Below are 13,299 nucleotides of genomic sequence, written 5' to 3' on the forward strand. Positions count from 1 at the left end.
ACAATATTCCTCCATCACAAGTTTTAAAACTGTGCTTATTATGCATAATGTATGCATAGTTAAGAAAAACCTTTATAATTTCATATTAAAAGCTTTTCTGACGGTATAAAAGAATTAAACTTAAGTTATCCTTAACACATCAAATTCAGACAATTTTTTTTATTCAAGATATACCTTTAAGATTACACAACAGCTCCTAACTGAGTAGTTAGTGCATACAACAATCACAATAAAGTTAAAAAAACAGTTCATTATTAATTTAGAAAACAGATATATAAAAATGTAGACAAGTTTAAAAATATACAATTTCTAATATTCTAATATTTCTAAAAACTTTTAAGAGTTTTGTTCTTTCTTTATAATGAAACATTTTTTTTGTGATCTCTTTACTTCTATAAAATCGTCTTACTGAAGCTATGAACTTATTTTTGTCGAAATGCTTCACTTTTGAAAGTATTTGTAATTTATTAACATTATATATTTTAATCCACAATGATGTTCACCACCTCATCACAGATGTTTAAAAGCTATTAATATATACACTTTTACAGTTCCTTCTTTCTAACAGATTGTGGACGTCTGACTATTTGGTGATAGGATAAATAAAGTTGACAATCAAAGTACTGAGACACCATATACATTGTTTTTCTCTTTCTTTCCATGCACACACTACAATATTTTAACCAAAGTTGAAAAGGTTAATTAAGCCTGAAGATAAGTGAAGTGTAGCAAGTAAAAAAAGTAACACCTATAAACCCTATGTATTTTATTTTCCATCCACTGTAATTTGTTTTCATTGCTGAAGAATATTCGAGAGCTATCTGTGCTGGCCATCCCTAACTTAAGTGGTACAAGAGAGCAGCCAGTTAACACCACCAACTGTCAACTCTTGGGCTGCTCTATACCAACAGTGGGACTGATATTGATATTATAATTCTCCGAAACTAGAATGAACAAGAGCTCTAACCACAACATCATATGAGACTCAGTTTAGTTTCAAACTTTTATTAATGTTAACAAGTAAACCTTTATTCAGAATACTTACGATATTTTGTACTAAATAATACAAAACATGCACAAGTACATCGATTAAAACAGTACTTCCTGGGTGATAGTTTGTTTTGTATTTTTAAAAAACACTAATATTCATTCACTACTTGCTTCTGTAAAATCAAGTCACCAGTTTCCAAAAATAATTGCTGTTTTAATGTAAAAAAACAAACATGCCTTGGTCTTGTGCCCCTAATATTTTCAATTATTTTATTGCTGATTATTTGATCCTCTGACCTTCATATGACTAAAAACACTTATTTTGTATTTATGCCAAATAATTAGGTGACTTGTAGAAAACAATATGACTAGTACTACACAAAAGGTGCAAACTGTTTAAGACAATATTTGAAAATGCTGTCACTTGTAAACAGTTCAGTGCATGTCAAAATCTTATATAAAACAATCACAAAAACTACACATTTAAAAAAAATTACCAAACATTCTTCCAATATATAGTAGCAATTAACAATAAACCAACAGGCTTATGTTAATACTCAGTTATATTTTTCTTTCTACACATATTAGCAGCAATTCTGATAAAAAGACTAATTAAAATCAATGGACTTGAAACCAATGCAGAAATTCAAAGTTCAACATATCATTCATAGCAAATTTGTTCCTGGAAAAAAATTACTGTAACTGTTTTTTGCTTTTGCTCTACAATGAAGCAAAAACACAATAAATATTGTTAGAGAAACAAGAAATATCACAAACCAGGGTCATAATCATCTTCATCGTCAGAATCAGAATCAGAATCATCCTCTTCTTGAGCACGATCTAAAGAAAGAACATTACTTGTGTAAAAAACTAACTCAATATATATAGACAGGACAAAAATGGTAGTAAAAGCTAATTATGTGTATTACAGCACGATTTGTCCACAATGACCATCAGATAGCTACAAGATGTTGAAGGACAATAAATACCAGCTAATAAAGATTTGATATTTTGAAATTTCACACTTGCAGGATGTGAAAAACTTTTTGGTGTATGTATCATTTACACAGTTGAATAACCAAAAAATCATAGATAACCACACTGATATCAGAGTGATATCACTACAATCTATTAAGCTTAGTTACTAAGATGTATTTTTGTTTTATAAAATACCTTCTTGAAATCTTGGTTTAAAAGAATGTGGTAGGTAGCCTTTTAACAGATTAAAATAGCTGGAAAAACCACTTTGGAAACATTCTAAGCTGTTCATTGGTTATTCACGTGTCCATGTAAGTGTATATAAGGGACCATTTCAAAAAACAGAATAGGACCATCATGTTTACTTCAGTAGAATAAGAAAATACAAGGTTCTCTTATATTGCAGCTTGTAAATATTAGTAATTTTAGTTCCTAATTTGTACAAAACTATACTTAGTATTTTGACATCACAAACATCTAATTTTAAACAGTGCTGCATTTAACATACCACAACTTACTAAATTCTATATTTAAATGTGTTCTTTTAATATTTACTTTTATATTAACAAAATAACTCATATATGACATTGAAGTTTGAATCATAATCTACAATTTGATTCTAAACTTACTGACAAATTCATTAAATAATAATTCAATAAAATTTTGGATCCAAGTCAATGAACATAATGACATGGTTTTTGACCCATGACCTGTTGCAAAAGTGCAAATAGGAGAAATACTGATTTGAAAATTTACATTTCTTCATTCCAACAAACTGAGAAGAAAATACTACAAGAAAGGTATACCAATACATTGAAATTTTCATACATATTATTAACTTTTCATGATGTAACTTGTTAGTTACAACACTAGTCACTGATGTCATGTACAACACAGAATACTTACAAGCATATGCCTTCTTCAGACCCTCAAACAATTGAAGCAAAGATGGAATTATCTGATTAGCACACTGATTGACGATGGGAGGACGTAGAGAGGATGTATTCATTAATGTACAGAGTCCGAGGACACACAGTTTGCGATCATGTAATCTGGAAAAGAAAATGAAACTTCATTTATAAAGTTGCACTTACCACAATTAAGTTAAATATTAAGTATAAAAGTAACTACACATACACATACTGTTTGATGCCCAACATAAATACACTGAACAAAATCACCCAGAAGTGCAAGGCTCCCTCTGGTGAGTAAAATGTGCAAGTAATAGCTGTACCAATCTCAGTACTGTCTACTACAACGTTGAAATATATTACAAGAAACAACAAGCACCTCAGACAGCTGGGTGTTTCTTGGCTATAACAGGAAACAATATAATAAATGGTTAAAGCAACTTATGAGATCTTTAACCCTATCACCAAAGGCATCCTTCACTGCATGACAGTTTCAGTGTCTTACGCTTAAAATGTTAGTTAATTACTTTTGGTTTATGTTATACCAATTAGAACAGTAGCAAAATGTAGCTAATAATCCATAATTTATAGTATAAGTTAAGTTCATACTTTTAAAAGGCAATAGGTTTTAAAAAATCCTGAGTTTCCCCTAGCATAACACATTTGACACTTTTCTCTTGGTATCTTTTCTTCCATATTTCATCCACCATCCTTTAAAAAAAGTATGAAATTCAATATAAATTACTCATTATAAAATTGTCATTGCTCAGGCAAATCATATTTTTTATAGTCTTCAAATATGTTTGGTTACATAGCAACCAAACTGAAATAAAATCCCTCTTGCCACACCCACTGTCACATCCTTTCTTTAAAAACATTCACTAATAGTCCTCTCTTACTTTTAATTATATATTACCAACAACCAGTAGAAAGTCAATGTTTTCATCTATCAAATACATTTATGTTTTGAAAAGTTAAATAGCAATATCACTCAGAGTACCAACATTGTTCCCGTGAGAAAGTTATGAATAGCTTAGACAAATGTGTATTAACTCTTGCTGCATAGTTAGAAACTAAGGAAAATTTTGAGAGGAAAGAGAATTTATCAAATTTTTGCATGTTATTAGAATATATTGTTTGGTGCATTATTTAATTACATAAAAATTAAGTGTATCACTATTATTAGCATAAAACATCAGAGTTAACTTTTTGACAATCAATGGCAAGTAAAAAAAAAGATTACACATTCTATTTCATGTTTATTCTTTATTTATATAAACAATTAAAATTTAAAAATAAGGATCGTTTTAGGTTATTTAAGATTAAATTAGATAAAATAATGTAATTAAAATGTTGTATGAAGAGCATGTGTGAGCAGCTCATAGCAGCTCATGGATAATGCAATTTGATATTATAATGTGAGCTGCATGTAGGGGCTCATGGATAATGTAATTTGATATAAAAATGTCAGCTGCACGTACTCAGAGTGATTTACAGTTTATAGTGCTGACGGTAGTTAGACACAGTTCAACGGGCAATAAAAACAAAATTTAAACATAACTGTCAATTATACTATTACAAACTTAGAGCTACTTAGGATAAATGAACAGTTTCTTGTTACAATTTGAAGTTATTCCAGAAAGAAAAAAGGGTCAATATAGTTTGTTTTTTTTGTTACAATGTCATTTAAACTGAGTAATTCTATTTTGAGGTAAGGTAGAGATATAAAAGATTAAGGAGGTTTTAGGGATGACACAAAGAAAATAAGATTTTTGACATGAGGAAAGTATTCTTAATTTTAACAGCAAAATCACAATGCACACAGACTTAACTAAACCAAAAACTAAACAATATACTTTTGGACAAATCTTTGAAAAAAAATGTTTGATTAAAAATATCACTTTTTATCTGTAAAAGACTTATCTGATGAATAATGAATGCTTCTTTCATTTTTTCTTCTATTAATGCTGTTCTTATTACATATTTTAAAGTTGTTACTGTTAACTGGAAGTTTACTTGTGCTTGATTTGTATATATGCAATACAGGATTATTGTGTTCTTTGACCGCAGTGATTTTGCTGTGTTTTGTTTCACCTACACAAGTGTTATTACATCGAACACATTGATACTTGTTGAAACTGAAGCTGTCAGTATAAACCCACCTCAAATGTACTTAAGTATTTGAATAAAAAATAAATTTACCGTTAAACAAAAAACAAATAAACAATCCACTCAAACAATTTTGAATTTTTACCAACTTGAACTTGTTTTTCAGTGCTTTACCTATTTCTTTAATCACACTTGACTGTCTTCCACAACTCACTCACCCCATTTGCCACACACTAATGTTAGATTATGTATAAAATAAAGCCAATACATCAAAATGTTTGATGAGATAAGCCTGACAATCATATGCTTTGTGGCTATTCACAATTATATATAAATTTTGTGACAAAAGTCAAATAAGCTGTCAGCAATGTGACTCCCACACTGCTAATGATAGTTTACAGGAAGCCTAACCAAATATGGATATATGGAAATCTGAATACCTTATATCCATATTTGGATACACTGGTGTACTTTCGTCAAACTTTTTTGATACCAGTTTTGTTTTAGTGGTATTTGTTTTGTTACCATGATATATATATATATGTCTAAATCTGTATGACAAATGTTTCATATTTGACCCATATTTCATTTTTTTTTCAATGTTCAGACTTTGACATCTACAACTCACTGTATTCAAATTATGTATTTTCCTAGTGCAAAAGTTCCTTTCAAATACAAAACATTTATTTCATACAGATTTAGACATGTGTATTACAATAACAAAAAAACAAATATTGCTAAAACAAAACTGCTACCAAAAAAGTTTGACAAAAGTACAACAGTTTGCTGGACCAGCTTTGGTAAAGTGTATCATTACAGTGCAGTAATTTCATAAAATGAGTTTCAAGAATGACTTATGGTAATACTGTGCATCATAAAGCAACTAAGGAACAGTGTGTGTACACTAGAAACTAGGCTGTACTTACCCCATAAAGTACTGGGTGTCATGAAGCCACTGTTGAATGAAATGTGCAGTAACTGAACTTGTAGTGTTTGGTACTTGAATTTTTTCTAGTGTCTCAATCAATAAAGAAGGGTTATAGTACAGAGCTGATATCACCACCTATAAAATAATAAGATAATTACTTTCAATTTATTTCAATTAAAAGTCTAACAAATTTAAAATATAATTCAAAAATTTTATAATGTGTCAGCAATTAAGGAAAATGAAAATCTATTGACCACTTTCAAAGATATCAGTTAATAATGGTCACTTTATCAGCCATAAATGATTCTAAGTGCAGAGGTTGAAATACAAATCCAGAACAAGAAAACTCAGTATTTTAAGTTTTTCTGTACAAATACAATTTTACTTTGTAAGAAACAATTCCTAAAAATTCCTATGCAAGACAATAAAACGTTAAGCTTAATTAATTTATTTTTATTATATTAATGTATATTTTAAGATTAAAATATCACACTACTAAACATTAAGAAATTTTAACATGTACATTCACATTTTAATATAGTTTAAACTTTTATGGTGCTAAATGGGTCATATTTACTCCACTGTGACCTCAAATGTGTTTGCAAAACAATAACTAATAAAACTTTACTTCCAAAATTACTATAGCCAACATTTAATTACCACTGGACAAACTGTGTGAATACAATGTGAATAATACAGCATGAGACAATGTACAGTTTTGTGGGAAAGTGACCAAATCTGGCTTGTTTGAAAAAAGAATGATGAAATGTAGCATAAAATGTTAGGAACAAACCACAGATCTGTGAATTTTATAAAGGGTTCTTTAGATATGTTCATTCCTCAAAGTTTAGTAAAATTTTCCTCCTAGCACATGTTATTGTGTAAAGAATTTAAGTTTAGAGGTAGGAATAAAAAGGTAATATATTCCTATGACTCAAGTCCTTAGCTACTGAATATTATTTGAAAGCTTACAGCATTCAAAACTGTGTACATACAATTTACAAAAACAAAAGCACAGTTCAAAATTATCTTCCTTATTATCAAATATAATAAAGAAATACAACCATGTAGTTTTCGATATCTTGTAGCCCAACTTAAACAGCTATCATGCAATATATTAGTGGACCAATTCTGTGACCTCAGACTTCACCAGATGTAACTACTCTATTCCTAAGAGCATCATGTATCACAAACTTATAGCAAACAATATCACTATGGAAATGTTGCAGCAAGCAGACTGAAATTGAATATCAGTTAGACGTGTCAATAAGATACACTGATTTGGATTACAAGATATTGAAAACTATATGGTTTTATTTTTTTAGTTCATTTATTATTAAATTTTAAAATAAAAAGATACTTTTGGGCCACCTGTATATTTATTAGACAAAATTTCCACTAAAAATATTATCTAAACTGGCAAAATGCCTTTATACAAGCAATAAAACTAAAAGTTTTATTGTGTTTTTACAAGTTTTTATTAGAAGTTATTCTACTGTAATCTTGAAGTATCAAAATAAATATCAGTTAAATTGGAACTGACTAAATATATGAAATGGATCTTTCTGATCAACATTTAGAACATTTTAAATTCTAAAACAAAATCAAGTATTCTGATTTGTCTTTCTAAAACAGTTTTTTATAACAGCATTTTTAAAATTTCCCAATCTAGAAATGATGGGAAAATCTGCAAATAATGATTTTTCTAATGCCAAAACTATGTACAACTTAAGTTAGTTTTAGTAAGATTTTCCTGTTTTATGAAGTGTAGTTAAATATTTCCTCTGTGAGAAGGAAAAAAAAAAATCAGATGACTGGTTCAAGAAAGGGTTAATATAGAAGTTAAATTAAGAAAACTCTTAGCCCTAAATTTATTTTACTAGACAGACAGTAAATAGCATATAATACAAGTTTTAAAAAGTTATTAAAAAACCTAGTAATTTACCTATAAACTGAAGGTCTGAAATTCAGTCTACTTTCTAAAAAATTACCTGTAAACACATGGTCCTCAGTTCTGATGTCTTTACTTCACGAAGAAGTCTATTAACAGCCAGTTCCACAAATGAAGGAATACACTATAAAATAGAACTAAACAATGTTTCATTTAACATAACCTTTGTGTTTCAAAATAACTTAACATTTTACACAGTTTAAAGTCGTACACAACTGAATAAGTATGGAAAAGGTTTTAAGGGCTTCAAAATACAAGACTCTTTACACTACTTTTTGTACTGAGCTAATATCAATAAAACAGATGTTGAGATGCTCAAATCCAATACATTGAAAGCGAGGAAAACACTGTTTTAAAAAGAATATACTTTAATGAAATATTCAAACGTCATTTAGACTAAAATTTACCCAGAATTTCCACATTTTTTCTTGAAGGTACATAAAATTGAGTTAGTAAATTAAATTTCTGCCACATGTTTACAAGGTATATAAGGCTCATGCTTTCAAACTCTGGTTTCACAACTCAATAAGAATTATGAGTCATTCTCCAAGTACAAGACATCAACTAACAGCTGATGTACCCATCATACAGCTCTGTAAACTGGAACAAGTGGGGTAAATTATCTCATTCAAGGACAGCAGACTCACAACCATCTGAATATGAGTCGAAAGTGCAGAGCCCTGGTGCCCTTTGAAAGTACTTAAGCATGAAGAACAAATGTTCAAAAGGAGCATTGGTTTTTCTCTGCTTCAAGAAATATATTCATTGTATCCATACCTGATCGATTTGGCCTTTACACTGAAGAATCACCACCTCCAGCAGTTTTGCAGCATGGCACTCAGCGTCCTCGCAAGCATCGCCCGTCAACACCTGCAAGTTGCTTTGTACTGTAAACATTTTACTAATTTCACAGATTCTTTTATAGTCAGATCAAAACATTTAAACAGATAGTCACACAACTATATACTTTGTACATGGAAACTAACAGTTTTGCCCATTTATGGTTCTTATAAAGCAAATTACTGTAAAAATTTTATGGTTACAAATGTTAATCTGTCAATTTATTTCATTGCATATGTTGTTTATTTAGTAATATTACTTCATAAAATAAACTAGTTGAAAATGACTTCAATACAGTAAAGTAAAAAGTCAAATAATTAAAAATCATATTTTCATCACCTTTTGAATAATTTTCTCTCGATGTATGATACACGGTTAATTATTTTAGGATTAAAAATGAGATTCTATCCAAAGTAAGATGTGATCCCAAGTTTCAGATAAAGCTATTGCACAGTTTTTTGCTACTAGGACCTTAAATCTTTCTATACTGGCATTCTTTTCTTATGTTTTACTAAGTTACATTTAAAATGTAATTGAAGTCTATTATTATCTTAATATACAAATATTTTGGTATCAGTTCATATTGTAATGTTATACAAGTTTAATTTTATGTTTCAAAATACAATATTAAAACAAAATCCTCCATTACACCTGTTATGAGAATTTTAACATCTACTCTCTAGATATCTATTTTAGTTTTCACTCCTCCAAGAAATATGAAATTCACCAAAAATTAATCATTATAATGTTATAATTGTTCAACCAAGCATAATTTTTATAGCCTTCAATATCATCAAAATAAACTAAAAAAAATCAGACCACTTTTGCCACACCCACCCATCACATTCTTTTTACAAATTACCAATAGAAAGTCAAGGTTTAATCTATCAAATGACAAATAACATTACTATTTTCTGTAAAGAAAACTGTCTATTTCTCTTCCAGTTCAAACTTTATTCCTGTGGGAAACACATTTATCAGCTTAGCTGAATCTCCAATCGTCCTCATCACATAATTAGAAGCAAAGGAAAATTGATACTTATTGGACAATGTCTACTTTTTGCATGTTACTGATCTGAATTCTCTGGTGCATTAAATAATTGAACATAAAATACCATTAGTATAAATAAGTATGTTCAACAGCAAAGAAGGAAAGAAGACCCAGGTTAGTACTTTATTTCTTGTTTTTCCCATGGTTTTATTTTATTATTCTAAAATGGTTAAAAAAACTGTTAAGAAATGTTGGTTTTTATTCTAGAATGACCACAGATAATAAAACAAAAACATATATTTAGTCTAGTTTAAATCTCATAACATTATAAGTCTGTACAGATTTATTACTTTTATTATACTGACCTTTCAGTCATGCCTGGCTAACAATACAAAAGTTACAATGACATGGCACACATGTACTTATCTTACTGTATCATAATATAAAACTGACCTGCAGTTTTTATAAAGTGACCTGTCTTAGCTGTGATTTAGTTCAATTGTATTTGGTAATATACAGTCACATTTCAATTATTATACATTAAATTCGTATACAGATTATTACTATTTAGAAACAAGTTTTTAATTTATTTTTCTTAAAGTATATATAATAATAAATATATACATGTAGCACACAATTATATTTCAGTTACTACCTTTGATGCTTGCCTTAGGTTACTAAGCCTTTCCAAATTTCACATCCTGAGGACATGAAATGTTTCAGGTTTTAGGTATACATTTGAACAACAGAAATATCAAATTACTTCACTGATGCCATAGAATTCCATTGTAATTTTAATAACTAAACTGTATTTGTATCTAAAAAACAATTTGTGATGAACAGACTAAAGGCCTAACTTACTAGCTCAAAGGTTTATTTTGAAAAGGATAGGATACATATTTGAAAATTGTGTAGAAAAATTAGAGAACATTTTGAGCTTCTGATTGATTATTCATGTCACATATAGAAATGTACATAAGATACAGTTTCGAAAAATGGAAAGAGGTGAGGGGCATTATTTGATTCACTAAATATACCAATAGCTTCCCGATTAAAAAAGATAAAAGGTTTTTATTTTATATCCTAGCTTAGCAATATCTGTAATTCGAATTTGTAATTCATACAGAGCTACAGACTTAGCATTTTGATATCACACTGGCTCATTCAACATACCATGCAACACACAAAAACCAATGTTCAGGTGCATTTGTTTAATATTTGATTTTAAATTACGAGATTATAACCTACAGTTTGATAATAAATTTAAGGAAATAAATTCCTAAAACAGTAGTTCAATAAACTTTTGAATGCAAGTCAAAATGACATGATCTTTCCTCTGATCCATCTGGTAAGAGCTAAAGCTACTGACAATAAACAGATGGAGTTTCATGTTACGATCTGAAGTCATTTTGGAAAAAAAAAAATTTTGATTTCATATTTTTATGAAATGTCAGTTAAATTAAGATTGAGAAAATAACAGAAGATGGGTAAATTAACTAAAAAACAAGATGTATTTAAGAGCTTTTAGAGATTATGTAAATGAAATCTGAGAAATTTCATATGAAAAAAGTATAATTTTAATGTTATCAAGAAAATTACTTTGTACTTGGAGCAGCCTAACCCTTAACTCCATATATTAATGGAGAAATATTTAGTGAAAATATTTCACTAAAAATAAAGTAAACCATGGTAATAATGTAAAGCTTTATTAAATGTTTCAGAATCTACAACTTTTCATGTTAAGTAATCTATTTTTAAATCAGCTATCCTAAGTATTTCTTGGAGAAAATAACTTATTTGCAACCAAAATGTTTCTCGTGTGAAATATCCACTGAACTCGAACATCCCTTACTGTAACTGGGGAAGCAAAGCTCTCTTAAGACAGTTGAAAACATTGTCACTTTTACTATCTCCAAAGTGACTTTAATGTTATTTTTAAACCTAATTTCAGACTAAAAATTCAATCCTCTACAAAGATCATTTGCCTATTATTCATAATTCACAGCTTGTCTACTTACACTGTAAAGCATCCTATATTGGTAAAACCAAATGACACCTTAAAGTACAAGTATGTAAACATACAGACATACCTATAAAAACTAAAAGAAAGGTTACAAACCCTTCCACTTCTGCCATTACAATATAGAAACAGGACAACCAATTTTTCTCTCCAACTCAACTTCTTTCAGCAGCCAAATATAAAAGTGAACATTTAACAAAAAGAAATGTTATACATAAAATCCTTTCTTCTGTCTTTACAAGAGATCTTTGATTTCAATTACTTTAACTTAACCATTTCATCTGTGCTTCATACTTTTCATTCTCTCGTTACATTTTTATATTCAAATGACTGACTTGTGTATTACAAATTGTATCGTATTTCCAATGTAATCAGTTTTTGTACTAAATGTGGAATTTTAAAAATTCTGAACCATTTAATGCCTCATGTTCATGTTTTGTTTTATTTCATTAAAAATTCCCATTTCATTTTTCCAAAAAAAGTCTTAATGTTTATTGTAAGCTTGTATAACTTCATGAAGATATACAAAACATATTAGAGCCCAATCTAGAGTCATGAACTTAGCCAATACAGTTGTGCCCACAGAGAGAGAGCAAATTCATCAGTTTTGAACAAGTGGGTGTGGAAAACAATTCTCATTAGAATAATTCAAACAGAGTTGACACATACGTCATATTATCAGAGTTAACACATGTTATCAAAGAGAGTTGACATGTTATATTATCAAATCCTAGCTTGATATCTACAAGTGGAATTTTATTTTGTCCCATTTATCCACTCTGTTCACTATTTTCTCTTCAAGAATAATAATTTTAATTTAATCTAACGGCATCTACATTTGTTCAGAAACATAAGAACATTAGCAGTACACAGGCATCTACATTTGCTCAGAAACACAAGAATGTTGGCATTACCCCAGATATTATACGACTCCAATTGTACAATTTCATACTTAGTAATGATTCATCATTCATATTTCACAAGTTCTCAATATTGGAAGTTCTTTTTGAAAAAATTGGAAGGTTACACACAGTTTTGTTTCCTTACACAAAAATGCTATAATATGATTGGCTGTCCACTAATTCTTTAACTCAAAATCAAAGAAATTTCAGCTTGCTGTTAAGATAGAATTAATCAGAATCAAATATAAACTGTCTAAAGCTTGATGTACATATAGCAAGCAACAAGAATTCACTCAAACCTACCAACAATTACTTTATAATACCTCATACATGTCTAATGTCGAAGTTTAACAATACATATAAAACATCTTGCCATGATACTTACTGTTTTGCACATATCGTATATTACAAGAAGGTGGTTGTGGTTACTAATAAATGCAGGAGTGTCGACAGTAACAAAGTTGTGTAATGCTGGCATCATGTCTATAACAAAAAAAAAAGTTTTAAAACATTACCTTTCTAGCACTTTAAAACTGAAGTGTCTGGTGCTTTAGTGTTCTTTATAAAACACTTATTAATAAACATTATTATTAACTTAACAGCACAGATGGATGAAAACAAAACTGTTTACATCTCTGCAGTGCTTATATTCTTGCAATAATTACAAGTGACAAAATTA

The 13,299-nt window shown here is 29.1% G+C and overlaps 1 protein-coding gene across 7 annotated transcripts in view; it reads right to left on the reverse strand.

Moving 5' to 3' along the window:
• The window catches only part of msk (importin-7 msk), a 57,451-nt gene that overhangs the window by 12,514 nt on the left and 31,638 nt on the right, over positions 1 to 13,299 (reverse strand). For all 7 annotated transcript variants that reach the window (XR_013013820.1, XR_013013819.1, XR_013013818.1 and 4 more), the window contains 6 exons: positions 13,006 to 13,103; positions 8,645 to 8,737; positions 7,908 to 7,991; positions 5,915 to 6,051; positions 2,875 to 3,020; positions 1,768 to 1,830 (listed from right to left, as the gene is read on the reverse strand). Coding sequence is in view for 4 of the 7 variants with exons in the window: in XM_076454660.1 (XP_076310775.1) it covers positions 1,768 to 1,830; positions 2,875 to 3,020; positions 5,915 to 6,051; positions 7,908 to 7,991; positions 8,645 to 8,737; positions 13,006 to 13,103 (621 nt within the window). In the remaining 3 variants the exon portion in view is untranslated. The remainder of the gene's footprint in view (positions 1 to 1,767; positions 1,831 to 2,874; positions 3,021 to 5,914; positions 6,052 to 7,907; positions 7,992 to 8,644; positions 8,738 to 13,005; positions 13,104 to 13,299) is intronic.

The sequence above is a fragment of the Tachypleus tridentatus genome, chromosome 9 (assembly GCF_004210375.1).
Source record: "Tachypleus tridentatus isolate NWPU-2018 chromosome 9, ASM421037v1, whole genome shotgun sequence".
In the NCBI taxonomy this organism is placed as follows: domain Eukaryota; kingdom Metazoa; phylum Arthropoda; class Merostomata; order Xiphosura; family Limulidae; genus Tachypleus; species Tachypleus tridentatus.